Below are 27,938 nucleotides of genomic sequence, written 5' to 3'. Positions count from 1 at the left end.
CTTTATATTTACAGTTGGTTTCTGGTAGATAGCATACAACTGGGTCTTGGCGGTTTTATCAAATCTGACAATCTCTGCCTTTTAATTGGTTTTAGGCCATTTACATTTAATATCACTATTAATATGTTAGGTTTAAATTGTTGATGTTGTTATTTATTTTCCATTTGTCCCTCTTTTTTCTTTCCTTGTATTGGATTAATTGGATTTTTTAAATGATTTTATTTTCTCTGTTGGCTTAGTTATCATGGAGCTTTTTTTTTTTTTTTTTTTTTGTAGATTTTACCTCTGTATCAGTTTTAAACCACACCACACGTTGTTGTTGTTTTTGCTTTAAACAGTCAATTATTGGGGCGCCTAGGAGGCTCAGTCATTTAAGCGTCTGCTTTCAGCTCAGGTCATGATCCCAGGGTTCTGGGATCGAGTTCCACATCTGCCTCCTTGCTCAGTGGGGAGGCTGCTTCTCCCTCTGCCCTTCCCCCTGCTTGTGCTTTGTCTCTCTATATCTCAAATAAATAAATAAGATCTTTAAAAGAATAAACAATTATCTTTTAAAGAAATCTTTCAAAGTAATGAAAGATCTTTTATATTTGCTTACATATTTATAATTTCTGGTCACTTCCAATTAATTATAATTTTCCAATCATTCCTTTGGGTAGATCCAGATATATTCCTGTATCATTTTACTCCTTATAGGAAGGAAGACCTCCTTCAGATTTTTTTGTAGCACAACTTGTGGTGAATTCTTTCAGTTCTTATTTGTCTTTTCTCATTTTTGCTTTTATAAGTAATGTTTCTAGGTATGGAATTCTAGATTAACAGGTTTTTTTTCTTTCTGGTCTTTATAAAGATAATTGCTCTATTGTCTTCTGGTTTATATCATTTCCAAAAAGAAGTCATTCCTATCTTTATTACTCTGAGTGTAATGTATCTATTCTTTTTCTGACTGCCTTGAAAATTTTCTCTATCACTGGTTTTAAGCCATTTGATTACAATGTGCCTTAGTGTAGTTTCCTTCATGTTTCTTATGTTTGGGGTTTGTTGAGCTTCTTGGAGCTATTGAGTTGTAGTGTTCTTCAAATTTGTAAATTTTGGCCATTATTTATTCAAGGATACTTTTGGGTCCCCTTCTTGATTTTGGAGACCCCAGTGTATATTAGGCCACTCAAAGTTGTTTCAAACACACTGAGGCTCTTTTTTTTTTTTCCATTATTTTTTTTTCTGGGTTTCATTTTGTTTGATTTTTGTATTACTGTGTCTTTAAGTTTACTGCTTTTCTTCTTCAGAGTCTTAATCTGCTTTTAATCCTATCCAGTGTGTCTTCCCTCCCAGAACTGTTTTCCATTTCTAGATGTTCAGTTTGGGCCTTTTTTATATCTTACCTCTCTTTTCTTAACATGTTCTTGCTTTCCTCTCCCTTTTTGACCTTATGGAATGTAATTTTATCATTTGTCTTACTGCCTTTGTCTACTATAAGTCTATCATCTGTGTCATTTTGGGGTCTCTTTCAACTAGTTGATTTTTCTTCTCATGAGATGTATTTTTCTGCTTCTTGGTATGCCTATGCGGCTTACTCTGTATAGCTCTCTCCTGTCTGGTGCTTTGCCCTGTGGACTCTAGCTGCCATAGCCTCAGCTCTGTCTCCTTATATCAGGGAGACCACTGGGCCCTTGTTGGGTTTCTCCTCCTGTGCTTGACACTGTGAATTAGGGCAATTATAAGACACACTTCATTTGTTGCCATACTCTCAGGGAGCACTGAACTGTACTGTTTGATGTCCAAAGTCTGAAAACTGCTATTTCATATATTTTTGTCTACTTTTCTAGTTTAAGGTATGAGGGTAAATCCAGTCCCTGTTCTCTATGATGGCATGAAAAAGATGTCTCCAACATAATGTACTGTTGAATGCTGAACTGTGTGTTAAAGTTAATTTTAGTGTTTGTCAACTTTTACATATGAATTTACTTCATTCACAGTCTGTAGGCTTGAACCCATCAGAGAGGTCTGAGTGGAAAAAAAAAACCCCAAAGTGTATTAATACCATTTAATTAAAATACAGTTTCATTCCTTTAATTGACAGTGTCTTTTCTTAGAGCTAGGTGGGGCGGGGGGTGGAGTATAGCTTGGTCATTCCTTCCTTTCTGTAATTGCTGGTCACCTACTATCTAAGCTTTTTAATGTATGAAATTGGCTCTGTTACTAACATTTTGTTAGTAAATGTAATTCTGTGTTGATATTCTTGATATGTTTTACAGCATGAAAATATAACCATTGCTGCCACAGAAGTTATTGGAGCTATTTGCAGACATCTCTCTTGGTCAGCATATATCTATTACTTGAAACATTTCATTCATGTTTTACAGACAGGACAGGTCAATCAAAAGCTGGGTGTCAGGTATGTATGGTCAAACTTCTTTGTATTTTAAAATGTCAGTTTTGGATTATTTCTTGAAGTAGTCTTGCTCATCTCAGTTTACTTTTACCTTGTATTGAGGTTATGTTAATGTTTGTTAACATCAAAAATAACTAAAACTGGTAAAAGTAATATTAATGTTTGTAAGTCTTTAAATGTTTACTTTTAATCAAATGATGTTGTGAATCAAGCAAACATTTCTGTGTACCTTCTTTTTTTAACAGTTTGCTAGTAATAGTGTTAGAAGCATTCCACTTTGACCACAAAACTCTTGAAGAACAAGTGAGAAAAATCCAGAATGATGAAAGTAAGTTTTTGAAACTTTCTTAAACTAAATTTCCATTCTGCTCTTGGATAATTGATGATGATGAATTAAAGATGGCAAAATTCAGCTTACCACCCTTTTCTGCTCCTAGAGCAGTGACCACTGAATGAGTCAGGAGGAAGTTAAAGCAGATGGTTTGAGTATTTGTGTAAAAACTTATTTAACAATAGAGAAGGCCAGTCTAAATTATATGGGCAAAAAATCTGAGCTGTAGACTATTTATATAGAAATCCAATTTTACCACCTGCATGTATGAAAAGAACATTAAGCAATGAATGCAAAGAAAGTATAAGGAAATAATTAAAAAGTAGAGCAACAGTTAATGAAATATAAAGTAGATACAATAAGAAAGGATCATCATAGCTAAAAATAATTTTAGATATTTGAAAAAATTATAAATTGGCAAAGCTCTTTCAAAATTGGTCAGTAAAAATAGAAGGCATAAAAACATTATGAATTTTAAAAGATCACAATTAAATGAAAAAGGTTAAATAATGTTATGATCTTTATACTTAAAAATTTGAATACTTGAGTGAGACATACAAATTCTTAGAAAAATAAAATACAAAAGCTGGCTTTAGAAGAAATAGAAAATCTGGGTGTATCTCTAACCACTAAAGAAATTGACTATAGTTTAAAAACCTCTTGATGAAAATACCAGGTTCACACTGTTTTATAGGCAAGTTCTACAAATATTTAAGGAATTTCAACCTTATGCCTGCCATTTCAGATGATTGATAAAGGAAGCTTCCACCAACTCATGAAGTTGGTATACTTGGTTAATGGAATTTAACATATTAGCATGCAAAAAACATGTGGTCATCTAAAGAGACACAAGGGAAACATTTGATTAAATTCAGTATCTATTGATATCAAATAAGGAATAATTGGAAATTTCCTTAACCTATTAAAAGAAAAGAATGAACACTTAAATGGGCCAATAGGCTAATTGTTTTTGCTAAAGACATTGAAATATTCTGGCTCTCAGTTTGCACTACTCCAACATTCCTTCCTATTCAAAATTTTCTAATTCTTTGATTCACAGTAAAATCACTGTAGAGCCACACTAATAGCAAAGACTGGCTTGAATTTGTAGGAACTATGTATGTTGTAAACTATTAATGTACTACAGCCCCTTAACGGTTTATTTTCAGGCAGTGGAATCTGCATTTTGCAATTTTGCATAAACAGAAACATTAAAAATTAAGATACTTAATTTGCTTAACTATCTCTTTTCTTCTTAGATATGACTGAAGTTTGAAACATTAATTGAGCACCTTCTATGACCTGGACCTTTATATAGACATTATCTTATTTGTTTTCATAAGAATCTTACAGGAACCTTAGTTGTTAGTTACCCCATCGTTTTTGATATGAGAAATTACAGTTCAGAAGTGTAAAGTAACTTTCCCAAAGCTACATGGCCAGTAAACAAAATAAAGACTAATAGCTACCATTTTTGAAAGTCAGTGAAGTGTCAGAAACATATTTTGGGTGCATTACAGACTTTTTATCTCATTTAATCCTCACACAATAGCCTTGTAAGGTAGGTGCCATCTCCAGCTTACCAATAAAGAATCCAGAGCCTATGCTGGTCACATGGCTTATTAGCAGAGCCAAGCCGGGACTTGTCCCACAGTACTGTCCTGCCTAATTTTCTTTAATAAACTGGACCCTATAGTAAGGGACATTTCCACATGACAACTGTTGGCTGCCATTATGATTTTCATGCTCATGAGTATAGGTTTTTGTTTTTGGAAACCTCCAACCACAGTACTTTAGAAGCTTTCTTTTGGTTAAGACCCTCCTCCCAGCCTAGCCTCCTAGTATATTCCCAAAGTACCCTGTACTTGCTCTCCCACCCTCATAACTGTGAGTTTACTTGTCTCTATTCGTCATTAGGCTCCAAAGTGTAAGACAGCAAAAAACCATAACCCTTTCATTTAGTGCTGTTTCCTCAGCACTTACCTTGCCTACCCATAGTGATGACTAGTTTTTATTGGATGTTGGTGGGAAAGACTACGTAACACAACTGTGTTGTTTCCTTATTTGATTTAAGGTGACTTTTGTTGTTTACTAAACATAGACACAATAGAAGTGATTGAGTTGCCCGAGCATGAAACCATGGAATTAGAGCAAATGGATGAGGAAGAGAAGGAAAACAAATGTAAGAGTTTGTCAGACAATAGCCAAGAATTGGGAAATCCTGATCCAGCTGATTGTGAAGGGACATCAGCTAGAGAACCTGAGTGTATCACGGAGTCCATCTCTTTCCTTCCTCGGAATAAGGAAGAATTGGAGAGAACAATTAAAAATATCCAAGGAACCATAACTGGGGATATCCTTCCCCGGCTACATAAATGCCTGGCATCTACGGTAATCATTCTCTTTGGGGCGCAGGATGTCTGTGTGAACCCGGGTGTTTGTGTGGCCCTGTCAGACTGAGGCTCCTAACTATCATTGATTGACTTCAGCTTTTGGATTTTCTTTTACCTCAACACTTCACAGTTTTACCTCCCTTGATTTGTCTCATCATCTTTAGGTTCATCTCCTGCTGCAGCTAATGTTTCTTCATTATGATTTTCATATGGTAGACATATGCTTCCTATCTCCAAAGCAATTAATTAGATGACTCTTATATCCAAAAAAGAAAAAGTTTTAAAAAATTAGAGTATGTTTTCCTTTTCAACATGTTGGCCACTTCTCTGCTGTTCAAAATTCATCTTCTTCCTGGTTAACAGGGATAATATTTAGCAGTGGATTCTCATGAAGTCAGAGCCTTTCCTTCTCAGTGTAAAACATTGATTGGCAAACTGTGGTCCATGGGCGGGATCTAGCCTGCAGCCTGTTGTTGTAAATGAAGTTTTATTGGAACACACTCACACTCATTGTTGTACACATACTGTTTAATTCATCTTTTACGTTACCACAGCAGAGTTGAGTAGCTTCAAGAGAGATCATAAAGCCAAAAATACTTACTATCTGACCCTCTACAGAAGTTTGCCAGCCCCTGGTGTAAAATATTGACTTGATCATTTGGTATATTTGTAAATATAACTTATTTGAGGCACTGTATTTCTTACATACCAACAGTGTCACTCAAAGTCTTGAAAATCCCAATTGATAGAGATTTCTTACGATTTTTATATATTTCACAGCAGTCTTAATCTACATCAGTGAAAATTTGGCTTTATTTTTTTCTGGTTTCTCCTTTGGAAAAAACCTTATTCCTACTAGTTTTATGATTTTTAGAGGGTTATTCTCAAATTGCATAATTTAGTTTCAAGACCGTAAACTTGGAAATGGTCATAAAATGTATCAAAAGAGCTTACCTTTCAAATGCAAGGTTGCAATGTTTGTAGGTCCCTGATCCATTTATTTTTGTTTTAGTTTAACCTAAATTTTTCTTACAGACTAAAAGGGAAGAAGAACACAAGCTCATAAAATCCAAAGTTGTGAATGATGAGGAAGTAGTTCGCGTTCCTTTAGCTTTTGCCATGGTTAAACTAATGCAGTCCCTTCCACAAGAAGTTATGGAAGCTAATCTGCCAAGGTATATTGTGTGACAAATTAGAAAAGTTCAGTGAAACTCAAAAATCAGTTCTTTCTTCCTGACTCTTGAATCTCTTTTGTGAGGAAGAGAAGTACTGTCAAAATATGCTGTGATTTCGAATCTTAACTGGGAAATTTGGGTTACTGAATAATTAAGAGACAAAAGGATGTTTGTATTTTTATTTGCTTCTGTATTTTGATTAGTCCTTTTCAACTTTTCATTTTCTAGTATTTTGTTGAAAGTATGTGCCCTCCTCAAGAACAGAACACAGGAAATCAGAGACATTGCACGCAGCACTCTAGCAAAAATAATAGAAGATCTAGGTGTGCACTACCTACAGTATATTTTAAAAGAGTTACAGACTACCCTTGTCCGTGGATATCAGGTAAATTGCATTATGTGCCTTATATTCACAGAGGTCAGATTGAAATTCAAATGTTTGCAGTTTGAACTCTATAAGTGAAGGTGCTATGGGTTTGTCTTCAGTAAAGTTGATCCACTACAGTAGCAATCAAGAATATTCACAGGTTTCTAATCAGCATTTTAAAAATCTATTTAAAAGAAAAAAAAATCTCTTATATTTGATTTTTATAAAGTCACTTACAGGCCTGGGTTACATAACCTCTTTTTTTCCCAAATCATTTGATACCAAGTTTTGTATTTTCTGAGTTTTTAAAAATATTCTTGTTGAATGCATGTTGAATGTATTACCACAAATGTGAATAATAAAGAACATACACATTTGCTTTAAGAGTTGAACCATATGATAGAAGTAATAAAATAGGAACCCCAGTTGGAGTACAAAGCTCTTTAAGTAGTGACATGACTGGCTAGCTCCTCACTACTCCACAAGTATGGATCTTGGATAAGCACCATCAGCAACACCTGGGAGCTTGTTAGAAATGCACAATTATGCAGAAAAAGACTGCGGAGGAGTAGGGGACCCTATTCCAACCAGTCCCCGGAATTGAGCTGGATATCTACCAGACCACTCTGAACACCCACAAAATCAGCCTGAGATGTAAGAAGATAGATCTGGATCTCTACAAAGAATATTGCAGGTGGTTGGTTTTGAGGTATGAAGCAGGGAGCTGTGATTCCGTGGGCAGATATTAGAAGATAAATGGAAGGGGGAGGGAGCTGCTTGCTATAAGCTCTGGCGCCGGGAAGGTGAAATAACACAGGAGCGCAAAAGCCTCCTGCACTGGGGACAGGGTACAGACTCACAGACTGGTAGCAATGGGGAAAGGACTTTAGGGCAGTCCCCCAGACGGAAACCCAGAGTGGCGGGGCCGTGCATGTGCAAACTGGTGGCAGCTGGCAGTTGTAGAAGCACAAAGGGCAGAGACGTGTCCCATCCTGGAGGTGAGGACTGGGAGCCCTGCTTGAGGGGCACACAACCCAGGACACTGCAGTTTATAGCAGCACAGTCAGAAACGGAGATAGTGTGGCCTGGAGAGCTCACTGAAGAACAGAGTGCGATCTCTCCGCTCTGAGGCAGAGGGTTGGAAACAATCTCTTCTGCTCTGACTCTTGGAAGAGATGCGGAAAACCGCCAGGGAAAGCTGTCAGAGAACAAAAGCCCCAAAAAACCGGTTTTCACTGAGCCCATCCCCTCCCCCCCAACAGTGGGCAGGGCAACTCTGCCCAAACAGCGCAGCAGGCCCCTCCCCCAAAAGACACGCCGGGAGAACAAGAGACTTGCAACCCTAAGGTCCCTATAAAACAGGTACATCTTGCTTGGGTTGTGGTCAGTAATTTGGACTCTGTACATTCCTTCAACCACCCATCAACAAAATGACTAGGAGGAGGGACCCCCAAAATAGGAAGGACTCAGAGACTGTGACATCTGCCACAGATTTACAAATGGATACAGATAAAACCAAGGTGTCGGAAATGGAATTCAGGGTAGCATTTGTGAAGACAATAGCTAGAATGGAGAAATTGATTAATGGAAACAGTCTCTAAGGGCAGAAATGAAAGCTGAACTAGCAGAACTTAAAAATGCTATCAATGAGATCCAATCTAATCTAGATAATGTAACAGCTAGGGTAAGCGAGGCAGAAGAATGAATCAGTGATCTAGGAAACCAGTTGATAGAAAAGAAGGATAAAGAGGAGGCGAGGGAGAAACAACTCAGAATCCATGAAAATAGGATCAGAGAAATAAGTGACACCATGAAACGTTCCAATGTTAGAATTATTGGGATCCCTGAGGAGGTGGAGAGAGAGAGAGGACTAGAAGATATATTTGAGCAAATTGTAGCTGAGAACTTCCCTAATCTGGGGAATGAAACAAACATTCTTGTCCTAGAGGCAGAGAGGACCCCTCCCAAGATCAAGGAAAATAGGCCAACGCCCTGGCATGTAATAGTAAAACTCACAAATCTTAGAACCAAGGAAACCATCTTAAGGGCAGTTAGGAGGAAGAGATTCCTTATGTACAGAGGGAGGAACATCAGAATAACATCAGACCTATCCACAGAGACCTGGCAAGCCAGAAAGGGCTGGCAAGACATATTCAGGGTACTAAACGAGAAGAACATGCAGCCAAGAATACATTATCTGGCAAGGCTATCATTTAGAAAGGATGGAGAGATGCAGAGCTTCCAAGACCGGCAGAAACTGAAAGAATATGTGACCACTAAGCCGGCCCTGCAAGAAATATTAAGGGGGGTTCTATAAAAGGAGAAAGACCCCAAGAGTGATATAGAACAGAAATTTACAGAGACAGTCTGTAGAAATAAGAACTTCACAGGCAACATGATGACAATAAATTCATATCTTTCAATAATCACGCTCAACGTGAACGACCTAAATGCTCCCATAAAACGGCAACCCATCCATATACTGTCTACAAGAGACTCATTTTGTGCCTAAAGATACATCCAGACTGAAAGTGAAGGGATAGAGATCCATCTTCCATGCCAACAGACCTCAAAAGAAAGCTGGGGTAGCAATTCTTATATCAGACAAATTAGATTTTAAGCTAAAGGACTGAGGTTAGAGATAAGAAGGGCACTATATCATTCTTAAAGGGTCTATCCAATGAGAAGATCTAACAATTGTAAGTATCTGTGCCCCCAGCATGGGAGCAGCCATCTACATAAGCCAACTGTTAACCAAAATAAAGAGTCATATTGATAATAATACGTTAATTGTAGGAGACCTCAATACTCCACTCTCAGCAATAGACAGATCATCTAAACAGAAAATCAACAAAGAAACAAGAGCTTTGAATGACACACTAGACCAGATAGACCTCATAGATATATACAGAACATTCCACCCTAAAACGACAGAATACTCATTCTTCTCAAGCGCACATGGAACTTTCTCCAGAATAGACCACATACTGGGTCACAAATGAGGTCTCAACTGATACCAAAAGACTGAGATTATTCCCTGCATATTCTCAGACCATAATGCTTTAAAACTGGAACTCAATCACAAGAAAAAAATTGGAAGAAATTCAAACACTTGGAAGCTAAAGACCATTCTGCTCAAGAATGTTTGGGTCAACCAGGAAATCAAAGAACTTAAACAATTCATGGAAACCAATGAGAACAAAAACACATTGTTCCAAAACCTATGGGAGGGGCGCCTGGGTGGCTCAGTTGGTTAAAGCGACTGCCTTCGGCTCAGGTCATGATCCTGGAGTCCCGGGATCGAGTTCCATATTGGGCTCCCTGCTCAGCGGGGAGTCTGCTTCTCCCTCTGACCCTCTTCCCTCTTGTGCTCTGTCTCTCGTTCTCTCTCTCTCAAATAAATAAATAAAATCTTAAAAAAAAAAAAAAGAAATTATTATCAAGGGCGCCTGGGTGGCTCAGTTGGCTAAGCAACTGCCTTCAGCTCAGGTCATGATCCTGGAGTCCCAGGATTGAGTCCCGCATCGGGCTCCCTGCTCAGCAGGGAGTCTGCTTCTCCCTCTGACCTTCCCCCCCTCATGTGCTCTCTTTCTCAAATAAATAAATAAAATCTTTTTAAAAAAAATTATTATCAAAAACTATATGCCAGTAAATTGAGCAACCTGGAAGAAATGGATGTCTTCCTGGAAACCTGTAAACTGCCAAGACTGAAACAGGAAGAAATTGACAACCTGAATAGGCCAGTAACCAGTAACGAGATTGAAGCCGTGATCACAAATCTCTCAAAAAACAAGAGTCCAGGGCTGATGGATTCCCTGGGGAATTCTACCAAACATTCAAAGAAGAAATAATACCTATTCTCCTGTTTCAAAAAATAAAAACAGAAGGAAAACTTCCAGACTCATTCTATGAAGCCAACATTATCTTAATCCCCAAACCAGGCAAAGACCCCATCAAAAAGGAGAATTTCAGAGACATATCCCTGATGAATATGGATTCCAAAAATCCTCAACAAAATCCTAGCTAATAGGATCCAACAATACATTAAAAGGATCATCCACCACGACCAAGTGGGACTTATCCCTGGGATGCAGGGTGGTTCAACATTCACAAATCAATCAATGTGATAGAACACATTAATAAGAGGAGAGAGAAGAACCATATGGTCCTCTCAGTTGATGCAGAAAAAGCATTTGACAAAATACAGCATCCTTTCCTAATTAAAACTTCAGAGTATAGGGATAGAGGGAACATTCCTCAGGTTCATAAAATCCATCTGTGAAAAACCCACAGTGAATATTATCCTCAGTGGGGAAAAGCTGAGAGCCTTTCCCTTAAGATCAGGAACATGCCAAAGATGCCCACTCTCGCCACTGTTGTTCAACATAGTACTAGAAGTCCTGGCAACAGCAGTCAGACAACAAAAATAAATAAAAGGTATTCAAATTGGCAAAGAAGAAGTCAAACTCTCTCTCTTCGCAGATGACATGATACTTTATGTGGAAAACCCAAAAGACTCCACCCCCAAATTACTAGAACTCATACAGCAATTTCAGTCATGTGGCAGGATACAAAATCAATGCGCAGAAATCAGTTGCTTTCTTATACACTAACAATGCAACCATAGAAAGAGAAATTAGAGAAACGATTCCATTTACAATAGCACCAAAAACCATAAGATACCTCGGAATAAACCTAACCAAAGAGGTAAAGGATCTGTACTCTAAGAACTACAGAACACTCATAAAAGAAATTGAAGAAGACAGCAGAATATGGAAAAATATTCCATGCTCATGGATCGGAAGAGTAAGCATTGTTAAAATTTCTATGCTACCCAGAGCAATGTATACCTTCAACGCCATCCCGATCAAAGTTCTTATGACATTTTTCAAAGTGCTGGAACAAACAATCCTAAAAATTTGTATGGAATCAGAAAAGACCCCGAATCTCCAAGGAAATGTTAAAAAAGATAAAGCTGGGTGCATCACATTGCCAGATTTCAAGCTATATTGCAAAGCAGTGATCACCAAGACTGCATGGTATTGGCACAAAAACAGACATATAGATCAATGTCTATATTCTCTGTTAGAGCCCAGATATGGACCCTCAACTCTATGGTCAAATAATTTTTGACAAAGCAGGAAAAAATAAGCAATGGAAAAAAGTTCTTCAATAAATGGTGCTGGGAAAATTGGACAGCTATATACAGAAGAATGAAACTCGACCATTCTCTAACACCATACACAAAGATAAACTCAAAATGGATGAAAGACCTCAATGTGAGACAGGAATCCATCAAAATCCTAGAGGAGAACATAGCAGTAACCTCTTTGACATTGACCACAGCAACTTCTTTCAAGATACATCTCCAAAGGCTAGTGAAACAAAAGCAAAAATGAACTTTTGGGACTTCATCAAGATAAAAAGCTTCTGCACAGCAAAGGAAACAGTCAACAAAACAAAGAGGCAGCCCACAAAATGGGAGGAGATATTTGCAAATGACACTACAGACAAAGAGCTGATATCCAAGATTATAAAGAACTTCTCAAACTCAACACCCAAAAAACAAATAATCAAGTCAAAAAATGGGCAGAAGACATGAACAGCCACTTCTCCGAAGAAGACGTACAAATGGCTAACACACACATGAAAAAATGTTCATCATCATTAGCCATCAGAGAAATTCAAAACCACATTTGAGATATCACCTTACACCAGTTAGAATGGCAAAAATTGACAAGGCAAGAAACAACAAATGTTGGAGAGGTTGTGGAGAAAGGGGAACCCTCTTACACTGTTGGTAGGAATGCAAGTTGGTACAGCCACTTTCGGTTACAGTGTGGAGGTTCCTCAAAAAATTAAAAATAGAGCTACCCTATGACCCAGCAATTGCACTACTGGCTATTTACCCCAAAGACACAGATGTAGTGAAAAGAAGGGCCATCTGCACCCCAGTGTTCATAGCAGCAAGGTCCACAATAGCCAAACTGTGGAAAGAGCCGAGATGCCCTTCAACAGATGAATGGATAAAGAAGATGTGGTCCATATATACAATGGAATATTAACTGAGCCATCAGAAAGGATGAATACCCAACTTTTATATCAACATGGATGGGACTGGAGATTATGCTAAGTGAAATAAGTCAAGCAGAGAAGGTCAATTATATGGTTTCACTTATTTATGGAACATAAGGAAGGACATTAGGAGAAGGAAGGGAAAAATGAAGGGGGGGGATCGGAAGGGGAAATGAACCATCAGATCTATGGACTCCTAGTAACAAACTGAGGGTTTTAGAGGGGAAGGAGGTGAGGGTATGTGTTAGCCAGGTGATGGGTATTAAGGAGGGCATGTACTGCATGGAGCACTGGGTGCTATACGAAAACAATAAATCGTGGATCACTACATCAAAAACCAATGATGTATGGTGACTAACATAACATAATGAAATAAAATAAAATTAAAAAAGAAATGCACAATTTAGGGCCCTACACCTAAGCTACACTATCTGCATTTCAGTAGGATCCCTGAGTGATAATCAAGTTTGAGAAAAACTGTAGCTTGTTCTTTTCAAGTATCCAGTCAAGACTTCTCATAGTTAGCTTTACTTTCTGTATCTGAATTTGTTCAAAGGTAAGCTTCCTATTCTATAGTTTATAAATCTAACACATTAAAATATCAGTATTCATTTTAACTCTCTCTTTGAATAGTTTTTTGATGGTTGCTCTAGGAATTACCATATACATAGTTACTTTTAATATTCTACTTAGAATCAGAATTTTATGACTTCAAGTGGAATATAGAAACCTTACCCCCATATGGATCCCTTCATCCTTTATTTTATAGTTGTTTGTCTATTATATCTCCATATATTGAAAACTTCATCAGGCAGTGGTACAGTTTTTGCTTGTAATTGTCAAACATATTTTAAAGAACTCAAGAAGAAAAAAACAGTCTGTTAGTTTGCCCAGATATTTATCATTTCTGCTGCCCTTCTTTAATTTCTGAATTTCCAAGTTTCTGGTAATTGTTTCCCTTCAGCCTAAGAACTTCCATCAGCAATCTTGTAGGGCAAATATGGTGGCAGCAAATGCTCTTAGTTTTCTGTCATCATTAACAGTACTTTTCTTTCAGCACTTTAAAAATGTTGAATCACAAAAAAAAAAAAAAATGTTGAATCACTTCCTTCTGGCCTTTCTGATGAATAATCCAGTTATTCAAATCATTTTCCCCCTCTAAGTAATGCATCGTTTTCTCCTCTGGCTGCTTTAGACTTTTTCTTTGCCTTTATTTTTCAGTAGTTTGATTACGATGTATTTGAGTTTGCTTTTTGCGGTTGGGGGGCTGGCAGGGGGGTAGTCTATTTGAGATTTGCTTCCCAAATTTGGGAAATTTTGAGCCATTATTTCTCCAGATACTTCTTTTGCACTGTACTCTGTCCTCTCCTGGAACTCCAGGGAAATGAATATTAGACTTTCTGTTTTTGTCCCGCTGGTTCCTGAGGCTCTCTTCGTGTTTTTTATTTGTTCAGTTCTTCCTTTCTGTTGTTTGGATGTGAATAGTTTTTATTGATTTGTCTTTGGTTCACTTACTCTTTCCTTTTTCATCTCCATCCTGCTGCTGGGCTCATCCAATGAATTTCTTACTTTGGTTATTGGGTTTTTCAGTTCTAAAATTTCCATTTAATTCTTTATATCTTTAGTTTCTTTGCTAGCACTTTAGTTTTCCATTTGTTTCAGTCCTCCAGGTAGAAAGCTGGGGCTTTATTGCTCCCACTTTGCTGTCACTTCCCACGGCTGTGCCCACAGGAGGGGCCTAGTGGTGGCAAAACAGAAAGAGAAGAGTAGCTAGCATTGGCCTACCCTCTCAGCATGCAGTTCCACTAAAGCAGAGGAAGGTCCCCTCCCACAGAGTTGTGGCTCCTGCCAATTCCCATTTCTAGGCCATTGCCACCACCATCACTGCAGGATTGTAGGAGGCTGGGGTGTGGGAGAACAGAAAAAAGAAAGAAAGAAAACCAGGGATTTCCTCCCTCACGTAGAGCATTATGTGTTCCTGCTCCTACTCAGCAAGATATGGGGCTTCTCCTAGAGTTCCCTTCGTCCTGGCATCTACTTGCATGTTAGCTGGGGGATACTGAACAGAAAACAGTGGTAAACTCCCTGGAAGTTTGGTGGTACTTGCATTCTGGTGTTCTTCCCCAATAGCTGTTCCATGCATCTTTCCAGGTGTTAACAGCTGCTTTCAGTGGGAGAGACAGAGTAGAGTGTGCTTTCTCCATCTTACCTGGGATCAGAGCCCCTGTCAGTATTCATTTTTTTCTATTCTTCCAACCAGCATTTATTCCATTGCTGCTTTATGTGACGTGCGGTGTTAGGCGTGGGCATAGAAGGATAAATACAGTATATTTCTGTCTTTTGGATTCATCCATATTTTAATGGAGAACATGAGATACTTAAATGAGTAGCCCTTTTTTCTCTAACCACCTGTTCCTTAAGTCCATTCCATGATTTGTTAAAATAATTAAAATAGGGATGAAAGAACAACTAGTTTGGGTTTTAGTGTGAATTGTGTAGACACTATTCAAAATTGTACTCCTCAAATGTCATTCTTCATCCCCCACAAAAGGACTTTTAAGTATAAAGCCCGCAGCAAACATTTTAAGTGCATAAAAGTACATAAAGATCTCCAGTATTTACATATGAAATTATGCCTTTAGAATCCAGTCGAGGGGCGCCTGGCGGGCTCAGTCAGTAGAGCATGCAACTCTTGATCTTGGGGTTGAGTTTGAGCCCCACACTGGGTGTAGAGAGTACTTAAAAAATAAAAGCCAATCTATATATTCATAACCAATTATGTTTAGTTAGCCTGTGATCATTATCTCATGTTCACTATGATAATTTTATAGCATTAGAAGCAGCATAAAGAATGCAAAAAGCTTGAGAGGCAACATAGTATAGTGATACAGAGCAGGGGCTCTGGCACCAGTCCATATGGCTTCAAATCCTGACTCTACCACTGCTACCCATGCAACCTATGGCAAGTTACTTGATCTCTTTGTGCCTCAGCTTCCTCATCTGAAAAGTGCTGATAATATAGCACCTACACCATAGATACAGTGGATGAGGATTAAATAATTTAATACATGTATGTGGTATTCATATAGTAGTACTAATAGCTCATAGTAAGCTCTTAGGAATGTTAGCTATGGTTAATATTAAGGGCAAAAATTCGTCTGTTTCCTTCAGGACAGCTTTGATTGCACTCAACATTGGCAAGCCCCTTAATTCACAGGTTGGTTTTTAAAATTCAAGGCTCTTGTGCCTTTCTTTATAAATCAGTGGCCTGGTTTAGTCATAGTCAGTAATAGATCCCAAGCATAGAAATGTGTTTCTGAGCATCTTTTGCTCAAAGTGATCATCTGGTTAGTCTTTTACACGGTGATATTTATCAAAGCTTCTCCCTATAGTAATGACAGATATTACTCTGAGTGCCCTCTACAGTACTTCTTAGATCTTATTTTTTTCCTAATGTGGTATTCTTCACCATTCATATTCTTACTGTGCATTTCATTTTAGGTCCATGTGCTAACTTTCACTGTTTACATGTTGCTGCAAGGCCTCACCAACAAGCTACAAGTTGGGGATTTGGACTCTTGTTTAGATATAATGATAGAGGTAAGATTTAGAAAAGGGAAGTTTCACTGTTTTTTTTAAACTGGGCAAAGGACACAGGAAATCAGTTCACAAATTAAGGAATAATTATAGCCTATAGAAATGAAAATAATGTACTGTCTTATCTCTTAGATTAGCAGAGGTTTAAAGAGCTGATCAAGTGACGTGAGATGGGCACCTGCCACTGCTAGTAGGTCATGAGTTTTGGTATAACCTTTCTGGAATGATGTTGTGTATCAAGAACTTTAAAATAAGCAAAAATTTCAACTACTTCCAAGAATCTGTTTTAAAGGAATAATCAGATATATTTAGTCTGCGGTTTATATAAAAGCTATAAAGCTTTACCTAGAACAATGAAAAGTAGAATAATGAAAAATTCATAATCAATTTTTAAAATTGGATAATGTGATAATTTGCGGGGCAGGATTAAGTGCTACACAGTCTTTGTTCATAAAAAAAATGTAGACACTTAAACATTTTGAATTAAACACATCAGTTTTGGTAATTAAGTTGCAAATATCATATCATATTAGTTTTTTAAAGAGAAATTAAGCTGCTCTTGGGTAATATCAAAGAAGTAGTACCTGTCTGTATATTCCGTAATTGTATATGTAAATCTATATAGTATTCTTCTTTTGTTTCCCCTTAGAAAAAACTTTTAGGTGTTTCTATATTTGCTTGTCTTTCAGTAATTGGTCCCTGAACTACCTTGAAAAAGTGAAATCTAATAGGAATTCCTACCATCTAATTTCAGTCCTGTCTAACTTGCTTTCCCTTGATCTGGATATATCAGAGACTACTTATGTTGACATATCTTGCTGATTGCATATAACTGCCATTTGGCTTTTTTCTCTCAAAGATTTTTAACCATGAGTTGTTTGGTGCCATTGCTGAAGAGAAGGAAGTGAAGCAGATCCTCTCCAAGGTCATGGAGGCACGAAGAAGCAAAAGTTACGATTCTTATGAAATCCTGGGCAAGTTTATAGGAAAAGATCAGGTTACAAAACTTATCCTTCCATTAAAAGAGGTAAGGACTTGAATGCAATACAGGAGATCCCCATGTTACGGTATCATGAGTTCTTGAAAAGAGCCATGCGGGATAAGTCTTAATGCTGCACCTGACCACCAGGATTTCCTTTGATGCTAAGGGAACCTGTACTATATAGCCACTAGCTGGCAGCCCTATTTGGGCATTCTAAACCAAGAACCAGTCCTGGATGTAAACTGTGTGATGCAGAAGCAAAAAATTTGAAATGCAGGTGAATTTTATAGCTGGGTCAAGTGAGCAGCTAAGAACATAGCTTTTGTGGAGTCAGATTGCTACTCCCAGATTGCCAAGAGGGAGAAAAGTGGCATTTGTTGAACATGTATTATGTTCTAAGCATTGTGTTTCATTATCACTTCTAATCCGCAGAGCCACTCTGAGATCAATGGTACTTCCATCTAACAGATGAGAAAATGCAGGTTCAGAAAAGTCATGGTTAAAGAGGAGAGTAAGGATTTCTGTTCCAAAGCTCACATTCTCTGCACTGTTTTCACCTTTCTTTTCTTTTTTTTTATTATTTTGTTATGCTAATCACCATATATTACATCATTAGTTTTTGATGTAGTGTTCCATGATTCATTGTTTGCGTATAACACCCAGTGCTCCATGCAGAACGTGCCCTCTTTAATACCCATCACCAGGCTAACCCATCCCCCCACCCCCCTCTCCTCTAGAACCCTCAGTTTGTTTTTCAGAGTCCATCATCTCTCATGGTTCATCTCCCCCTCCGATTTCCCCCCTTCATTCTTTCCCTCCTGCTATCTTCTTTTTTTTTTCTTAACATATATTGCATTATTTGTTTCAGAAGTACAGATCTGTGATTCAACAATCTTGCACAATTCACAGCACTCACCACAGCACATATCCCCCCAATGTCTGTCACCCAGCTGCCCCATCCCTCCCACCCCCCACCACTTCAGCAACCCTCAGTTTGTTTCCTGAGATTAAGAATTCCTCCTATCAATGAGGTTATATGATACATGTCTTTCTCTGATTGACTTATTTCACTCAGCATAACACCCTCCAGTTCCATCCACGTTGTTGCAAATGGCAAGATTTCATTCCTTTTGATGGCTGCATAATATTCCATTGTGTGTGTGTACATATATATATATATATATATATACCACATCTTCTTTATTCATTCATCTGTCGATGGACATCTTGGCTCTTTCCACAGTTTGGCTATTGTGGACATTGCTGCTATAAACATCGGGGTGCACGTACCCCTTCGGATCCCTACATTTGTATCTTTGGGGTTCTGCACTGTTTTCATTCTGCCTCCTATTGGGCAGGGGCTGTAGTTTACTTACCTTCATAATGTTCTCTGTGCCTACTGGAAGAGTGAACATTCAATAAATGTTAATAATTCCTTTTATTACAATTTTATGTACTAAAACCAGCACTATTTAATAACATGAATTAACCATAATTCCAAATGTTTTGGTGTTAGATTAACTCTGTAATTGTTCCTGCCATGCATTAATCTTATCTAAACCTAAGAATGTTAGATATGTTTTGAGGATGAAAAAAAGTCAACAGAGCATGTGAATTTTCCATGTATATTATCAAGTTCCTCCAAGGTAATGAAAGTTATTAATACCATGTCCTGTGCAAGGGAAGGGAATAGCTTTATAGTGCTGAGGTTTGTGTTGGGGTTGGTGGTCTTGGATTCCCATTAAGTTCCTCTGATTTGGCCCAATGACTAATATCAAACCCTGACGCTTGGCCATCATAGCACGTTATTAGCATGGTTTCAGATGAGTAGTGACTGCATTTTGTTAATGTCTATGTGTGTGTGCTTTCCCCTCATGCGCTTAGAGGGTTCACATCTTCCAAGTGTCACATCATATCTCCAACCCTGTGCCCCAAATTCTTACCAACAGAGAGCACAAGAGGGAGTAAAGAAATTCAGAGGTGCACTTTCTGCTGCTAGTGGTTGTCTCTGGAATTGAGGTTATGTGTAGATAATACTTGAAATTTTATTAAGAATGTTTCTTTCTTAATTAGAAAACAAAACCAAACATATATTAAAAAGCAAATATACATTTTAAAAACTACCATTACAACAAATGAAAATGCAGTTCTGTGTTACCTCAGCATGATATTTATGTTTGCCTTTAGATCTTACAAAATACCACAAGTTTAAAACTGGCCCGGAAAGTTCATGAAACCTTGCGCCGAATCATAGCAGGATTAATTGTAAATCAGGAAATGACTGCAGAATCCATTCTATTGCTCAGTTATGGTTTGGTCAGTGAAAATCTCCCCCTGTTAACAGAAAAAGAAAAGTAAGTTTGAAAGAAAAAAAAAAACAAAAAACCTATCCTTAGGTGCTTGCTTCTGATAAGCCATTCAGTTCTTACTCGTAAGTGGATTAATTTAATAATTTACCTTAGTAGTGTATATATATATATGTATTTGTCTGAGTTATAAGATGGTACTACTTAGTGGTGTTTGAGCTAACGTCCTTCCAAGTGATAAATTTCACCTTGAGATTATTTTTCCAATAAATGAATGAGTTAGCCAGGTATTTTGGCATTTCTCTGAGACCATTTTTGTTTTATTTATTGAATCAAAATTAGGATAGATTTTAAATATATACTGATTAAACACATATTTAGACCTTAAAAGGTTTTAAAATACCTTCCTTTGGATTTTGCTTCTGGTTCTAAAAGAAACTCCTTGGCATATGTTTTCAAAATTCAGATGTGTCTCCTTACTATTCATCTTAACTGTGTGTTCATCAATCTCGTATCTCTTTCTGGGGTTGTGTACAACCTTGATGAACAACGTAAGAATCTCTTGTTTCTCACGGTTAAAGGAGAGAAGATGCCCACAGTGAGCAGCACATTACTTAGCGCTGGGCTCCATTCACCAGGCAGGGCCACAGTAACTGCTTGGAGTGCAGCGTATAGTGTTCTCCCTGTTTCTCCTTCGTGATTGACAGAAATCCAGGAGCCCATGCACTAGATCCACGTCTCCCACCCGAGAGCTGTCTTCTGCTCCCCCCAACTCCAGTTCGAGGTGGGCAGAAAGCTGCTGTGAGCAGGAAAACCAACATGCACATATTTATTGAGTCCGGGCTTCGGGTAAGAATTAACCTTAAAATGCAATTTGCTACCCGCAGTGAGTGTGGCTATTTTAATCCTCTGCTAGATTTCCAGTACTGCTCATTTCCACTGTAAATGCCTTACTGTAAGTAAATTATGGGACTTTTTTTTAAAGGTGAATTGGTCCATTTACCATTTCTCTCTTCCAGTACTTATTTTGATGATATAATTATCTCAGAATTAATGATTCTGACCTCTAACATTATTATTATGGGTTCACTATTGTTTTGTATGGACATCTCTAAATTTATTCTGAATTTTTTTTAAAAAGATGTGAGCTTCTAAAAACAAAAATTTGATCATTTATTTCCTTTTAAAACCCTTCATTGGCTCCCTTTTTTCCTGAGAGCCCAGTCCTTCATCTGGGCTATGAGGCCTAGCCTCCTTTTGTACCACTGCAACACACATCCCAGCCCCCCAGCTTCCGTTCTTTAGTCCCACACTCTTCCCACTCCAGGACCTCACCACATGCTCCTCCCTTTGCCTGGGTCCCCCACAGAAGTCTCAAAGCACACTGCATTTACAATTAATTATTTGCTAGTCTGTCTTCCTGGCTAAGATCCATCATGCAGGGACTGTGTTCATCTTGATCACTGCTGTGTCCTATGTGCAGAGCCAGCACCTAAATCAAAGTAACTGCTGGGTAATCACTTGGTAAATGAACTTAGCATCTCAGCTCCATCCTGAGCTCCCACTTTCTTCACTTACAAGAGAGTGTCCCAGGCCCTTTCCCATTCCTTCAAAATTTTGTCACATTAGGACAGAAGCATCTTAACATTTCATGTTTGTCTCTTAAAATCATTTCACCTTTACCTAACTCATTTGGTCTTGTGGGCAACTGGTGTGAAATATCGTTTTGAATCTTCTAGCTGCTACATCTGAGTCTGAAGACTTCCAAGATCAAGTCTTCAAGTGAACCTATTCTGGAAATGTTGGATCCTTTTGTCTCTCTCCTCATAGACTGCCTGGTTTCCATGGATGTGAAGGTGAGTTCTGTTCCTTCACAAGAGCCATGTTGTGCAAAATATCCAGAACTTCAAGGCTTGTGCTTCACAAGATGATTGAGTTTTTAAGTGGATTTATGATATTATAAACTACCTCTGTTCCCTGCATTACATTGCTTTCCAGTGTAATAATCCCATGTATTTGGATAGCCTTTAACGGTTTTACAAGCCCTGGAACGTACATTACTTATTTCATTTGATCCTCACAACAGTGTTTTGAGGGTGAGTAGTGGGGTCCCCGTGTCAGCACTAATCCTCTCCATCAACCTTGATACTACTACCCCCCACTGGTATGAATCCTCATAATGACCCATGAGGCACATATTATTAATGCTTTTGTTTTATGGATGAGAAAACTAGTTCTTGGGCTAAGTGACTTGGCCCAGATCACAGATCTAGTATATGAGCCTCAGTCTGTCAGACTCCAGAGCCTACACTTCTCCCATTTTCTGATTACCTCTCTTACAGTGAAGGTGCCAGGAGGTTAAGTAACATCTGTGTAGTCAAATAGGTAATAAACTACAGAGCTGGGATATGATCCCTGGTCTTTGTGACTCCCAAGGCCTTTCCTTTGTCTTTGTCTAATTCAGTCCAAAAAGACCATTACAGCAACCAGAATAGCATGGATCTGTTAGGTAGAGCTGAACTAGGTGATCTCAACAGTCTCAAAGGTTTAGCCCAGAGGTTCACGGATTCTCATGTAATTGCTTGGTTCCAGCATATGTTTTTCATGTCTTTTGCACAGCACTTAACTATATTAAATTCTATAGTGTATTGTTCCCATGCTTAATTTCTGAGCCAGCTGTCTGTTCCTTAAATAGAGGGATGGTGTGGGGTGCCTGTCTCAGTTGGTAGAGCATGCAGCTCTTGAACTGAGGGTCATGAGTTCTAGCCCCACACTGGGCATGGAGCCTACTTAATAAAATTAAAAATTAAAAAAAGAATGAAAATAGGGGGACCGTGTTCTCTTTATCTTTGTATTTCTAATATATAGAATACCTTATACACATATGCTTAGAGTGGATAAAGTACCATTCTAGAAAATAGAAGTCATTTATAATGTTTTTTTCCATACACAAAACAAAGGTGCTAAAATTGGCCAGCCCATCCAATCATTTATTCATACAGGTTAAGAATACAGTGACCACTTTTTCTTAACTTGCTTGCAGTATATCTTTACTTGCCATGGAGAAACAACAAGTTCTACCATAGAGAATAGGAAACCTTCCTGTCTTCTTAGGCTTTTGGTATAGTGCTTCCAGACTGGGCTGGACAGAGTATTTCACTCTTCCAACTTGATTGCTTTTAGAGTCTACCCAGCCTCGGGTGCTGGGTTATTGCGTTTGGTCACTACACAGGTTGATAGGTTTTGTTTTTGTTTTTGTTTTTCAGGTGATCACAGGTGCTTTACAATGCCTGATCTGGGTCTTGAGGTTCCCTCTGCCTTCCATAGAAACAAAAGCAGAACAGCTGACCAAACACCTTTTCCTTTTGCTGAAGGACTATGCAAAACTTGGAGCTGCCAGGGGCCAGAACTTCCACCTGGTGGTAAATTGTTTCAAGGTGAGGTGTTTTCAGTTGTACTTAAAATAGCCAGGACCATAATTAACATCAAAAGAATAGTTTTCCCCATCATCCTTTGTAGTCTTGGCCAGAATCTTTTCCAGATTAATTTGCTAAGGCCAGAGGATTGGTATCCTGTGTAAAAAAGCATTGATGTTGTATGAAGTCCATACCATTTCAGTGGATCTTCATTTGTAGGATGTCCTGGTTATTAACCTCACTATTGTAATTTGCAGTGTGTGACCATACTTGTGAAGAAAGTGAAGTCTTACCAGATAACCGAGAAGCAGCTTCAAGTTCTACTAGCATATGCTGAGGAAGACATTTATGATACTTCAAGACAGGCTACTGCATTCGGTCTTCTGAAGGTACAGTGTCACCAGAATGTTGGATTTGAGTCTCGGGTTAGATACTTAGAATAATGTGGAGCATAGTGTTTTGACTAGCTGTAGATTTCCAAAATTAATTTATAAACATTGTTATGATTTTGGTGGATTAATTGTAAGTTAATATATCTACTTACTAAATGTTTGAACGTGAACTCTCTATTAACACTTCCAGAGACTTCTATAAAAATATAGGAAAATAAATATAGGTTAAAAAATACCATGCTTGTATTGGACATTGGAGTTTTTTTCCTTTTTTTTTTAAATGTAAAATCTATATAAAACCTAAAATTCACCATTTTAAATATTTTTAAGTGTATGTTCTTTTTCTTTTGGAGATTACTTCCATTATTTTTGAAGTTGCCTATGACTGCTTTAACATCAGGTCAGCTTACACCCATCTGTAGTAGAACATGAAATTAGATGTCTTTTCCTTTTGTATCTTAGGCCATTTTATCAAGAAAGTTGTTGGTCCCGGAAATCGATGATGTCATGCGGAAAGTATCTAAGTTGGCAATTTCTGCACAAAGCGAACCCGTCAGAGTCCAGTGCAGACAGGTTTGTAGAGAGACCTTATTCCCATAGCAAGGATTGGGTCCTGTCTTCTCGGTTTGGTTTTTAGATAGAGACATGTCAACATTGGCTGAATTCTGAAGATGATTTTGTGTCACATTGTTGTTGCTTTATTCTAAGACTCGGGAACCCATTTACTTACCAAGTCTGAGGAGCAACTCTGCTTTGTCTTTAGGGCATTTTCAGTTAACATAGAGCACTGAGTGATAGCCCATAACGTGTGGAATGTTTCACATGGGTGAAGACATTTTCCTTCTGCAGCATAGTAACCTGCACCAAAGGTTTCCATCCATTGGTCCAGTCATCAACTGACTGTGCATATCACTGGGTGCCAGGTGCTGCTGGAAAGGCAGTCAACAAAATTTTTACAGTCCCTACCAATGAAATTTTTACAGTAGACAGGCACAAAGCAAAAATTCTACAGTTCTTTAATTACAGACCATACTAAGTGCCAGGAGAGGGAAAGCGCCATCCTATTTCATCTTTTACAAGACACACCATTATTTATATACCTCAAAGAAAGAAAAATCTATGACACGGTAAGATGCCATCAATTTTAAGACATAGCCCGATTTCAGAGATGTTAAAATGTGAAAAACTGTGCCTCTTAGAATTGAGAAAATATGGAAAAGCATATGATCAGGTTGAGGACCACCCTGGTGTTAGAATCAGGGAAGACTTTCCTGAGGATTGGCTTATAAGCCAAAATGTGAAGGAAGAATAAGGATTAGCTTTCCGGGTGAAGGAGGTAGCCAAAGCCTGAGGAAGGTAAACCTTGAGGTCGGTAAGGGCCTCGCTTTTTGGAGGAGCTAAACGAAGATGGGGAAGGAGCCAGTTCAGGCAAGTCCTTATGGTCTTGTTAAAGACTTTAGGGCTTTATTCTAATAGCAGAAAACTGTTGAAATCAAGGGAGGAGAGTGACATGAGAAGATCTGTATTTATACATTTGTTCATCCATGATTATATGAGTGCATATCACATCCAGGATAGAAGGGTCTGAACTGGAAATATGAACTTGGGGTTGAAGGAAGCTGTGGGCTGCTGAGGAGGCCACGTTGGAAAGGGTGGAAGCAGGTCTTTAGAAAAAGTCTCCTTGAGTATTGTTAGGAAGAAGGAGGGGAGGGCCAGCTATTAGTTATTAAGCACTAGCTGTGTATCCAGAACTTTACATACATGACTTCTGTTTGAGTTACCCTTCAGAAGAAATACCCCCATTTTATGGCTGGGAAAAAAATAGGCCTTAAGAAGTATAATGATGTGCCTTAGCTTTTGCAGTTTATTAGTAAAAGAGGCTGATTAGTATAATCGCTTGAAAACAGAGCTTTTGGATGCAGATAGACGAGGCATAGAATTCTGGCATTGTCATCTGAGCAAGTTAACTTACCTCTCTGTTCCAACGTCATTCTCTTCATCTGTAAAATGGGGTCAATATCCCCTACCTTCCAAGGGACTGATGACAGTTAACTGCAAAACACTTAGTACAGTGTTTGGCATATAGAAGATGTTTAATAAATAGTATTATCAGTATTAATGTTATTACCATTGTCATTCTTATTCAGGGGGAAATACAGGGTTGAACCACAGTCCATACTGAGTCCACCACAGCATACCAACTATGGAAGAGAGGTGCTTCCTACATGTGAGCTTAGATTTGGAGCCCAAAACAACCATGCCAGTGGTAGGCCAGAACTTGAGTCGTAATCAGGCACATGGGGCAGGACCTGAGTAAGTGAGGTCAGAGGAGAAAGGAAAGTGCATTGTTGACTCAGAAGGCAGGCTTCACCTGATTGATTACCCTTCTGAAAGGTCTTTATAACTTACCAGTGTATGTCAGAAAGCAGGTTAGGAAGCAGGAATCCGGGAGAGACAGGACCCAAATAATCATCTGTATGACTTCTGTTTCTAGGTTTTTCTGAAATATATTCTTGACTATCCCCTGGGTGACAAATTGAGACCAAACTTGGAATTCATGCTTGCTCAACTGAAGTAAGTTTAAGCCACAAACTACATAGGGGTAAAGAGTTAGTATCCCCTCTCATTTTAATGTGGCAGCTGTCTTAAAAATGACAAAACCTAAACCTAATGGCACCTTCTCTAAGGGTCTTATCATGTGAATCATTGACTTGGTTATCAAACAATGTGCATGGCTTCCTGTGACGGTTCTGTACGTTGCTTTTCGAATTCAGTCTGGGTATTGATTTTCATTAGAGTCTACTTAAGGAGAATGGTAAAAAATCTAACAAAATTACATTTAAAGCTATATGGTAGCATGATATATATATATGCATTAAAATTGGGAAAATGGAGTTTTTTCCACTTTTTAAGAAATAGACAAACACCTTTTTTTTTTTAAAGATTTTATTTATTTGATAGACACAGCGAGAGAAGGAACACAAGCAGGGGGAGTGGGAGAGGGAGAAGCAGATTCCCCGCTGAGCAGGGAGCCCAATGCAGGGCTTGATCCCAGGACCCCGGGATCATGACCTGAGCCGAAGGCAGATGCTTAATGACTGAGCCGCCCAGGTGCCCCGAAACAAACACCTTAAAACAATGTTTAAAATTTTTTTAAAAAATTGGTAAATTTAAAAGATACTAACAAGTCTATCTAATCTTGCCCTAGTTACGAACATGAGACTGGGAGAGAGTCTGCACTGGAAATGATCTCCTATCTCTTTGACACATTCCCTCAGGTACCTTGAATCACAAACTGTAGCTGTGTTCCCCTTGATCCCTGGGAGCCACAGGCCTCCCATATGGGCACCTGTGATAATTCCAGTCTGAGTGTGCTCATAACTGCCTGTTTTCTTTTAGGGACTGCTCCATGAGAACTGCGGAATGTTCTTTATTCCTCTTTGTCTAATGATGGTGAATGATGACTCTGCCATGTGTAAAAAGATGGCATCCATGACAATCAAATCTTTACTCAGTAAAATCAACCTTGAGAAAAAAGATTGGCTCTTTGAAATGGTTACCACCTGGTTTGGAGCAAAAAAGGTTAGGGTTGCTTTTAGTCATATTTCAATGAAAAGTCTATTTTTGGTGTTCACTTTAAGTAAGAATACATATGTAGTCCCACTACATGATTGTCAGCCAGTTACACTACTACATGAATGTATCACTTATGTGCTTAACCATTGAGTATCTTTGTTTTCAGTTTTGCTTATTCAGCTAATGAAATGAAATTTTTGTCAATGATTGTATCTCATTGCTGACTCTACCACCATCATCAGTGGCCTGTGTTTGTGGAATATAAACAACATATGTCATAATATTGGCTTTAAGTATTAAAGTCAGAATGGGGAATGGGGGTACTGTATGAATATTTCCATTTTTTAATTAAAATTTTTTTATTATTGAAGTAGAATTGACATAAATATTACATTAGCTTCAAGTATACAACATTGATTTGACCATTCTGTATATTATTTGGTACTCACCATGATTTTTTTTTTAATTTGCAATGGAAAAAAGTATTAATGGATAATGATGAGTTCCATTTTTTTTTTTAAATGTTATTCTTGGGTATGAAGATTTCTCCATATTTTTCATGTTAGCCACCAAAGGTCCATATTCTGTTGACTTCTGGCATCATAAAGAAATACTGAGGATAGAGTCGTGCCCACCTTCATTTTATGATTTTGGAAATGGCCTCCCAAGTTGTGTTAACATTGTCTTCTGGTGGTTTATTTTTGGTAGAGCTTAAATAGACAACTGGCTGCCCTCATCTGTGGCTTGTTTGTGGAAAGTGAAGGAGTCTCTTTTGAGAGAAGACTTGGAACTGTTCTTCCTGTGATTGAAAAGGAAATTGATCCCGAAAACTTTAAAGATGTAAGTAATTTGCCAGAGAATAAAACTTTTGCTAATTTTTGTAGTTTTACGTAAGGTGGCTTAGCTAATAGATTAAATAGTATTTGTGTTCAAAAAATG

At 38.1% G+C, this 27,938-nt stretch overlaps 1 protein-coding gene across 5 annotated transcripts in view; it reads left to right on the top strand.

The window, feature by feature from the left end:
- UTP20 (UTP20 small subunit processome component) overlaps nucleotides 1–27,938 on the top strand; it is a 101,143-nt gene that overhangs the window by 62,509 nt on the left and 10,696 nt on the right. For 3 of the 5 annotated variants that reach the window (XM_027594716.2, XM_027594717.2, XM_027594720.2), the window contains 17 exons: nucleotides 2,253–2,392; nucleotides 2,635–2,717; nucleotides 4,795–5,111; nucleotides 6,149–6,288; nucleotides 6,517–6,673; nucleotides 16,232–16,330; nucleotides 17,187–17,354; nucleotides 19,497–19,663; nucleotides 20,323–20,464; nucleotides 21,355–21,471; nucleotides 22,882–23,052; nucleotides 23,289–23,420; nucleotides 23,886–23,996; nucleotides 25,918–25,997; nucleotides 26,632–26,701; nucleotides 26,823–27,005; nucleotides 27,708–27,839. In XM_027594716.2, coding sequence (XP_027450517.2) covers nucleotides 2,253–2,392; nucleotides 2,635–2,717; nucleotides 4,795–5,111; nucleotides 6,149–6,288; nucleotides 6,517–6,673; nucleotides 16,232–16,330; nucleotides 17,187–17,354; nucleotides 19,497–19,663; nucleotides 20,323–20,464; nucleotides 21,355–21,471; nucleotides 22,882–23,052; nucleotides 23,289–23,420; nucleotides 23,886–23,996; nucleotides 25,918–25,997; nucleotides 26,632–26,701; nucleotides 26,823–27,005; nucleotides 27,708–27,839 — 2,409 coding nt within the window. The remainder of the gene's footprint in view (nucleotides 1–2,252; nucleotides 2,393–2,634; nucleotides 2,718–4,794; nucleotides 5,112–6,148; nucleotides 6,289–6,516; nucleotides 6,674–16,231; nucleotides 16,331–17,186; nucleotides 17,355–19,496; nucleotides 19,664–20,322; nucleotides 20,465–21,354; nucleotides 21,472–22,881; nucleotides 23,053–23,288; nucleotides 23,421–23,885; nucleotides 23,997–25,917; nucleotides 25,998–26,631; nucleotides 26,702–26,822; nucleotides 27,006–27,707; nucleotides 27,840–27,938) is intronic. The other 2 variants (XM_027594718.2, XM_027594719.2) reach the window with 1 other exon arrangement.

The sequence above is a fragment of the Zalophus californianus genome, chromosome 9, assembly GCF_009762305.2.
Source record: "Zalophus californianus isolate mZalCal1 chromosome 9, mZalCal1.pri.v2, whole genome shotgun sequence".
NCBI lineage: Eukaryota > Metazoa > Chordata > Mammalia > Carnivora > Otariidae > Zalophus > Zalophus californianus.
Note: the sequence above shows the minus strand (reverse complement) of the source record. Positions and strands in the feature narration are given on the sequence as shown.